At 29.2% G+C, this 9555-nt stretch overlaps 1 protein-coding gene across 1 annotated transcript; it reads right to left on the bottom strand.

The window, feature by feature from the left end:
* Positions 1-1534: 1534 nt before the first annotated feature.
* LOC113870237 (E3 ubiquitin-protein ligase BOI-like) lies at positions 1535-8329 on the bottom strand. Its single transcript, XM_027506830.1, has 7 exons — positions 8284-8329; positions 7800-7850; positions 7518-7654; positions 6874-6981; positions 5442-5499; positions 2116-2396; positions 1535-2035 (listed from the first exon to the last, which is right to left on the bottom strand). Exons 1-7 carry the CDS (start codon positions 8327-8329, stop codon positions 1535-1537), a joined length of 1182 nt encoding a protein of 393 aa, XP_027362631.1.
* Positions 8330-9555: the final 1226 nt, after the last annotated feature.

Raw genomic sequence — 9555 nt, 5'->3', positions numbered from 1 at the left:
TAACAATATATGATTGAATGACAGTGAAAAAAGTTTTATATTGTTGGTGTATTTAAATTAAATTATATTTTAATTTATGAAATTAACTTCTCACTTATACAACAATATGTTTATGAAATTACAGTATTTAATTATTTTTTCATGATTTTTATTTGACAATTATATTAGTTATTAATTTTAGAGATTAATTTTAATGTATTTATAAGTTATTTATTTTATATTATTTTAAATTTATTTTTGTTGTATCATATATTTTCATATAAATTTTATATTTAATATGAAAAAATAATAGAATAGTTTATTTATTATTTTCTAATTAAATAAAAAATAAAATAATCTAATTTAATAAAAATTACTTTTAATTAAATTGAATCGGATTGGATGTAATTTTTGTAAGTCAATCTAAAACGAACAATATAATTTTACGATCGAATCAAAACAATCTTTTACTTAAAAGTCGATCTAATCTAATCCTCAAATACAAACAACCGAAAAATTTCTTGCAATTGCCATTGCCGAATGTGTAGATTCCCATTTGTAATTTTTGAGAAAATAAATTACTAGATATATTAAAATATCCTCAGAAAATTTACTGAACATGTATAAAAAGAAAGAAGGGAAAAAGTATATATATCTTCTGTCAGGGAGATAAGAGAAATGTTGAAAAGAAAAACTTGTACATAGCATTATATAAAATGAAAAACCAAAATTAAAGATTGATATTTCTAGTGACAAAAAAATGTATTTAATATGTGAACAGGCGAAATCCGTGAAACGTAAACAGCCGTTTGGGTCCGTTCAAAAAGTCAATTGGTTTCCACAGACGAAGGCATGTTCTATTATTCAACTCATCTACATCTTGAAATGCAGTGCTTGGAACCGAAGGTGATGTAATTTCAAAACAAATAACATAATACATTAACAACTGCAATTTTAGCCTATTGAAAATTTAAAAAAAATCGCCTAAGCAATTCTATTCATGTACAATTGAGATGAAAAGCAATGCTTCAAATTAGCATAACGCTCCCTCCAACAGAAAATCCTGGTGCATTAAGCATCTTATTCGCATGGATGCCACATTAACAAAACTTTTTGAAATTATGAAGATTCTCACTTCTAAATAGAGACAACACCAACACATTGACATCCTTAACTTGGAAAGGCATCAAGATCAAGGTAAAGTATATATCCAATGAAAGAATATATTAAATATCATTCAAATATTAAATAGAATTTCCACAAGGCGAGAAAGAACCCAGCCACTTCCCATGTACATGACCTAGGTAAATTACACTATTCCGGCAAAACAGCATAGAACGTAAAGAGAATTAAATAAAAGAAAAAAATCGATACCCAATTCAAATCCAATCATCTCCCTGTAATTTGTAACTATTATGTCTAACGAAATTTTAGGATTTTTTTGAGTTGTGTGCATAGTATCCGGATTCTCTCCGGCGGTGGCAAAATTCACATGATCCTCTCCTCTCCGTCTAAGATTTAGAAAGAGTTGAGCTTGTAAGAGAGTTCCGGATTGCTAAGATAAAGAGACTCGAAGGGTTGAATTCGTAAGGGTGAGGCAAACGGGGCATGCCCTGAAATGCATATCGCACTGGGTGCATATGCATAAGTGCCGACACGGCAACACCACCACCGAAGCCATCTTATCCCCACAACCTCTGCATCTAGGACCAAACATAGCCAAGCGCTCCGGGTCAACATACGCTGACTCCGCATCCTCTGCTTGTCTATCTGCATCGCACGATAACATTTTTCCTCTTTCCTCTGCTGCGTTATGCAGTTGCGCCTTTAACGAAGCCGCCGTGGCTTCCTGAGCCTTAACTTTGGCTTGCCAAGCCTGCGCCTCCGCGCTAAGTTGAGCCGCGCGTGCCTCTAACTCCGCGTTCCATCGTTTGGCTTTCTCCACTTCCGCTTCTTTTTCTCTTAGTCTCCGCGCCACAGATTCCTCTGCCGCCGCTAACAGTTCACTGTAATGTCTCTGTCTTTTTTCCGCCAATGCCGTCCGTAATAGTTGGCTCTGCTTTGTTTCCGCCCTTATTTAATTTAAATTATTGATAAAAAAAATATAACATTTATAATCTCTCATAAAAAATTTACCTGGACAAGAAGAAATTGGTCTATTTCACTCAATTGATGCTTGATTTGCAAAGCTAAACTTTCTGACAATGAGTTACATCCATTTTGTTGATGATGCAATTGCTGTAGTTTTTGTTCTTGTTGATGCAATTGTTGTAATTGTAATCTTTGTAGTTGTTCGTCGTCTAATGATAAACGTAGGCCGGTTTGCTGAGTGAGGGGTGGAGAGTGGAACTGAAAAGACAACCTATCACTGGGCACAATCCCAGTTGCTTCTATTTTTCTTTTCCGAGAATTAGTACCTGGTAAAAAATAAATTTGGGAATTTTTCGTATGTTAAATAGTTAACGGACAGACAAAAAAACTTGTAACCGTACCTCTGCTGCTGAATAACATTGGAGTTTGATCTCTGCTGTTGAATAACATTCGAGTTTGATCAAGCTCCGGTTGCGATTGCAGAGAATAATCATGTCCCTTTTTACTATGGTAAATGAATTAGTTAAATAGTGCATAGACATGTACATGCGATAAACAAAGGAGCAGGAGGAGATGAAAACCTGTTTAAAAAAAGCACGTTGTACGGATATTGAGCTTGAACAGCCATTAAGAGAGGAAAAGCACGTTTGTAAGGATAATTTGCGAGAATAGGGAGGGATGAGAGAAGGAAAGGTCGGGAAGAAGGGAAATAATGCAATGATCAGAAAATCATCACAAGAAAAAAAAAAGATGCCAAGACAAGACGGAGTCTTCAATGCTAGAGTGGACCAAAATAAATAAATAAATAAAAATTAAAAATGGTTAGAGAGAGAAAAAACAATGCGTGTTGAGAAAGAGGGCACCAACGCCACCATCACCACCATCATCTTTGTTTTCACCAACTCTTAAAGAAAGAGTAGTAGTAGAGGTGGGGAAGAGGTAGATGCGATTGAAGCGAATCAGTCCAAGAGAGCACACCTTATTCCTCACTTCCTTTCTCTTTTTCTTTGGTTTGCTTCCCTTCTTCGCGTCGAGTTGCCTTATGCCTTTTCTTCACATATAGTGTCGCCTTATTATTGCTTGATACCATCATTATTTAAATACTTTCTCTGATAAATTTTACCATGTTTAGTTTTATTTTTAAACAATCCTCGGTTAAAAGTTAACAATATAATAACGGATATGGGGAATTAAGAGAGAGCGGATTTGCGTGGGTTAGTGTGTGAAATGTGAATGAAACGAGGCGTTGGTGTTGATAAATAGGTGATGTATTGTTGTTGGGGTGTGCAGTTTTCTGCCGCTGGAATTGTTTGTACATGGCCCATGCGTCTCGCGCCAACTTTGCTTTCTTCATAACCTCTTTTTTTCCTTATGATTTTCTTCAAAGTACCGTTAAGATTGTAATTTTTTAGACACTTTATATCTATAAAATTAAAATATGTACTTGAATTTGTTAATGATAAATTAGTGATAACTCCTCGTCCGTGTTTTTTCTATTGGAATAATATATTATAATCACTCATAGGTCACGGCTCTTGTTATTTACCTACGCTAACTAGATAAGCTTTATATCATCGAATAAACCTTTTCTTTTTCTTTGTTATTTCTATCATGACACCTCCTTGGATCTATAAACGAAATATGGTAAAAAAAAATTTGGCAATTCAATTCAATTTAATATAGCATAAACAATATTTTGTAACTGTGTCTCTTGAGCTACTTAGTCATATACGTTTTATTTTTTCACTTGGTTTAGAATGTTTAATCTCCAATACCTGCTTGTCGTCTTGTATTTTTTTTAATGAACTTTTTTCTATGAACAGATGTCAACGTAATCACTGTCTTAGAAATTGATGAACAGATCAAAATATCCCCGATCTAATTGCATTATTGGATGAGTGCTATTCAATTCTCTTTTTTAGCCATTTCTTTTCCTTCTTGGAAAGGATTTCACTTATGACCATTTCAAATAGCCAAAACTAACGTAGCAAAATTAACCCCATCGATAACGCGCAGCAATGAAAGAAGAAATTTTCAAACCTGACATAATTTAGCTGTAACAAAATTGACAATTTAATCTTTTTAGAAAAGCAAAGACTATACTTTGGTTTAAACCAATAAAAAATTGTTTTTTTTTTTATGTGTACACTTTATAAATATATATGACCTTTTCATGCTTCATTTTTTTACGTCATTAATATAAAGTGAGAGATTAATGAGTATTAATAAAAAAATTAACAGAATTTAATCTAAGATAAATGTTAAGAAATAGGTGTGAAAAAAAAATTATCTTAAAGTAACGATGCGAACATAGGCCGTTAACATTTTATATGTTTAAATAAATTATTTCAACACAATCAAAATTAATTTAAAAAAAAAAAACACAAACACAAGCTAAACTTGGAAAAAGAATCTCCATTCTCTTGTGTGTGAAAAATTAAATTCAAAGACCAACAGAATAGATTAATGTTAAACAAGACAACAAACTATAGCAGATATCACGAAAACACTGTTACTCCATCGAGCATCTCGTGAAAAGTATAAATCAAATGAGCAGCAGCAATTGTTAGAGTAATTGCAGATGTTCCCTGAGTAATATTACTAGTTCGGGACTTCTAAGCTTCTATGACAAGGGTATTAGTTTAAGTAAAATATGAAATAATATATAAACAACATTTATAATGTTTACAAAATATTATAAATAAAAGCAAAGATCATAAACAATATTTATAGGAGTAAGTACTTTACATTACGTAAACTTTTCATGCATCTTATAGTTAGAGGTATTAGTTTAAGTAAAAAAAAGTAACTTTAACAAAATCATTCTTAAATAAGAACATTTTGACAAATTTTTCTCACTTTCATTGTGTCATATTGATTTTCTTGCATCATTAAATATTTAATCTATTTTCATAGCTTTTACTTATTTTAAGTATTATTTTCAAATTTTTAATTTAATTTAATTTTAAATTTTCATAGATTATATTAAATTAAAGATATATTTATCTTTTAAATTAATTAAAAGTTAAGATTATTGTATTCTTAAATTATTAATCAATCTCAATTTAAATTTAATTTTAAAATTTTAAATATTGATATACCATATCAATATAGACAAATATGTCATATTTTTAGTAATTTATTTCCATACTTTTCTTCTATGTATTTAATTTACTACAATTTAATATTATTATAATAATAATAATAATAATAATAATAATAATAATAATAATAATAATAATAATAATAGTGTAACATTATCTTTAGTTTATTTCATTTATAAAACTTATTTAATTTAAAAAATTATGTATGCGTGGCTTGCTAGCTTAAGTATAAAATAAAATAATAATCTTTCGGTGCTAAAAGCTTACATCCTTTACTTCCAACTTTGTAATCGTCGTTCTGAAAGAGAAGTTTCTTGGCATTTATCTATCATTTTAAAATTTTAAGAAAGCATTAATGACTATTTTCTCAATTAAATTCTTATACAAAAAGGAAACGAATAATAATATATAGATATTAGAATAATAAGTAATAGAGACAAGTGACGTATTAAAATATTAAAAAAAAACGAAAAAAAATTAATTGAATTCTTAAGCAGTAAATAAAAAAATAAAAACACTATCTCTTTTGGTTGATATTAAAAAATGAAATATATCATATCTTAAATAAAAAATAAATGAATTAAAGAGAAAATTTAAAACACAACATCATATTTTTTATTTAAGAAACTAGTGTTGTCGTTTAATGTCCATATCAATTGTGTGGGATATCAAAGTAAAAATATCAAATTTGATATTGATTAAAAAATATAAATATTTAATAAAAATTTAAAAAGTACTATTTAATTTATATTTTTCTCAAAAACTATATTTTAATACATTATGTCATTTGTTTTTTCAGACCACACATTATGTCAGTTTAAATATATCTTTTATTTTCATATTAATAAAATATATAAGTTATTATAATTTTAATATATATTTATTTAATTTTTTTAAAATATTAAATATTGTCACCATATTAAAAAATTGAAAACTAAATTTGAATTAAATATTAATTTTTATTTTAAAATTTCCCTAATTTTTCCTTAGTTTTAATAATATTATATCTTTAATATAATAAAGTATTCACTGTTAATAATACAAATAATCCTTTTTATTTATAGAAAAATAAATATAAAAATTATCATACAATATATCTTTACTTTTTTTATTTTAAGATGATTTAATTTAATAATGCATGAAAAAGACGCTAATGTATTTAAAAAAAATTGAACTTTTCATTTAATGTTTTCTTTTGTTAAATTCTTAATATATTTTTTTTCCTATTAAACGGGGTCTAAAAGGTCCAAAAAACACAACACAGTTAGACTAACATCCTAGGCCAAGAGACTTGAAGAGCATCAAGCCTTAGAAGAGACTCAAGAGAAATGAGAGCTTTGTCAAAAGAATAAAAAGGCACCCTAACTTCATCACCTAATTTATCCATCCAATCAACACATTGATTAGCTTCCCTAAAAATAGTTAAATATAACAAAATGAATTTTTCTAAGGAGGTCCCTAATTTCCTAAATAATAGAATACAAATAATGATCACTATTCTGAACATTAACAACTAAAGATAGGACATCCTTACAATCACAATCAATCCAAAGAACATAAACATGATTAGAAATAGCCAGCTTAAGGCCCCAAACAAGACCCAAAGTTCAGTTTCTAAGAGAATACAAAAATAGAGAGACTTATAGAAATCAATTATGAATTCGCCTCTTTGATTATAGATAAGTCACCCATAACTAACTTTTTCCAAAGCTTGAAAGACAGAACCATCACTATTTAATTTGAACTGCTTTTGTGGAGGAGGGAAGGTATCTAATTTGACGCTGAGGCTGTAACAGCTATAGTGTCCCTGCCACAAGAATATAGATACTCAAACTCAAAAACAATCTTATTCAGCAAACTGTCATTGTTCAAAGGAGAATTTTGAAATATAACACAATTCCTATTCTTCCAAAGATTGACAGTAACAACAGCAAACAACAAATTTTAAAAAGGATACAAAGCAAAATTCTGAGTAGTCAAATTAAAAAGAAGCCAATTAGACAGTTCCATACTAAAAAAAGAACATTTATCAGGGTATAGTTTAATCCAAATCTAAGAGACCCACCAGCAATCCCTTAAAACATGAATCACAGATTCTGGGGCAGAATTACACCTAACACACACAAAGGAGAGTTAGTCATTTTGTAATTTTCCCTCATTAGTTAAAAGTCTACCATGAGCGACTTTCCAAAGGAAAACAGAGATACTTTGAGAGCCCTTCCAATTCCAAATTAAATCAAAAACCTTATTATTACTATTATTAACATTCAGATTGACTCTAGAGACAAGATCATAAGCTGATTTAATTGAAAACAATTCATTACTATTAAGTTTTCAAAAAACCTTGCCCTTATTATTAGATAAAACGGGCAGTTCAATAAGAGCAATAGAATTACAAATAGGACTAGGGAGAAATCGCTTAATTTTCACCCAATCCCAGTTACCCTGAATAGAATAAAGAGCCACATGATCCTCCAAATCTTTATCAAGAATGGGAAAATAAGAACAATCATAAAACTTAGGAAACTCAAGGATCCAAGCTATTGTGCCAGAACTTGACATTCATACAATTTCCTAAAATCCAATCAAGCCTAAGGAAAAAATAGTCCCAAACAATTATCATACCTTTCCATAAAGGCAAAACATTCTGGCTATTGGGAAATCTAGGGGATTTACCTAAAACAAAGTTGTATTTGTTGCATAGAACCTGAGATCAAAGATCATTAGGAGAAGTTATAAGCCTCTAATAGAGTTTCATTATGAAAGTTTTATTAAGTAAATAAATGTCTCTAAAACCCAAACTCCCTTCACTTTTAGGTTTGCAGACAGTCTTCCATTTAACTAAGTGGCATTTCCTCCCATTCAACGAACCCCAAATAAAGTTTTTATAGATTTTATCAATTTCTTTACACACAAATTTAGGAATAGAGACAATTTGCATAAAATAATTAGAAATACTCATTAAACAAAACTGAGTAAGGGTAACTCTGCCAACCATAAACAAAGAATTCATTTTCTAAATAGAGTTTCTTCGTAATTTTATTTATGATAAATTAAAAATCTGCAATAGTAGGGAGAAGGGGACTAATAGGAATACTAAGATACTTACCAAATTGAGCATAACTCCTAATACCTAGCCTCCTACTCAGGTCCATTTTTAGGCCAAAATTACAACAATTAGAAAAATAAACAAAAGACTTATCCTGATTCACAAAAAGACCTGAAGCAGAGTAGAAATTACTTAACACTTCAGAAATAATACTAGCATTAGCAGTATCAGCCTTAGCAATTAAAATTATATCATCAACAAAAAAAAGATGAAAAAAATAACGACCTTTATTACTAAAAGGAAAATGCACCCAGCTACCATCATTAACCCTATCCTGGATCATATGAACCAATCTCTCAACACACACAACAAAAAGATAAAGGGAAATGAGATCCCCTTGTCTAATTCCCCTCTAAGGCTTAAAATCTTCAGTGCAAACATTATTCCAACTAATAGACATAAAAGAGGTTGAGATACAGTAGGTTATAAGGGAAGATAATTTAGGGTTGAGGCCAATAACTTGCATCGTATCATTAATGAAACTCTACCTAAGACTATCATAGGCTTTTTCTATATCAATTTTAATAATCATATAATTATTTTTGTTCTTAAGCTTATGAAAAGAATGAACTAGTTCTTGCAAAATCAGGGTATTATCAATACCTTGCCTACTAGGGATGAAGCTAGTTTGGTTGGCTAAGATAATATGAAGAAGGATCCCCCTAATCCTATTAGCCAGGATTTTGGTTATAATTTTATAACTAACGTTACAAAGAAAAATAGATCTAAATTGTTTAATATATTCAGGAGTATCAACTTTAGAAATTAAGGAAAGGACAATATTATTAACCGCAATAATCTTATCAAGATTATTAAAAATATCAGAAATAAACTGAAACAAACAAGGAGCTAAAATGTCCCATTAAATTTTGTAAAAAATAGCATGTAGCTCATCTGGATTAGGAGATTTGAAGTTGCCTATACTGAACAAGATAGTCTTGATTTCTACTAAACTGAGATCAGAATCCATCAGAGAAACATCAATATTCTTAAATTCAGAAAATTTAGAGATAGTCAAGAAACAAATAATAAAATATAAATACTAGAATAATAAGTAATAGAGACAAGTGACTTATTAAAATATTACAAAAAAAAAAAATCCAATTAAATTTCTTAAGCAGTAAATAAAAAGAATAAAAACACTATCTCTTTTGGTTGATATTAAAAAAAATTGAATATATCATATCTTAAATAAAAAAATAAATTAATTAAAGAGAAAATTTAAAACATAACATCATATTTTTATTTTTAATTAAAATTAAATTTTTATTC

Source organism: Abrus precatorius, unplaced genomic scaffold (assembly GCF_003935025.1).
Source record: "Abrus precatorius isolate BTA unplaced genomic scaffold, Abrus_2018 Scaffold6, whole genome shotgun sequence".
Taxonomy (NCBI): domain Eukaryota; kingdom Viridiplantae; phylum Streptophyta; class Magnoliopsida; order Fabales; family Fabaceae; genus Abrus; species Abrus precatorius.
The sequence above is the reverse complement of the archived record's forward strand: the minus strand, read 5'-3'. Positions and strand labels throughout refer to the sequence as shown.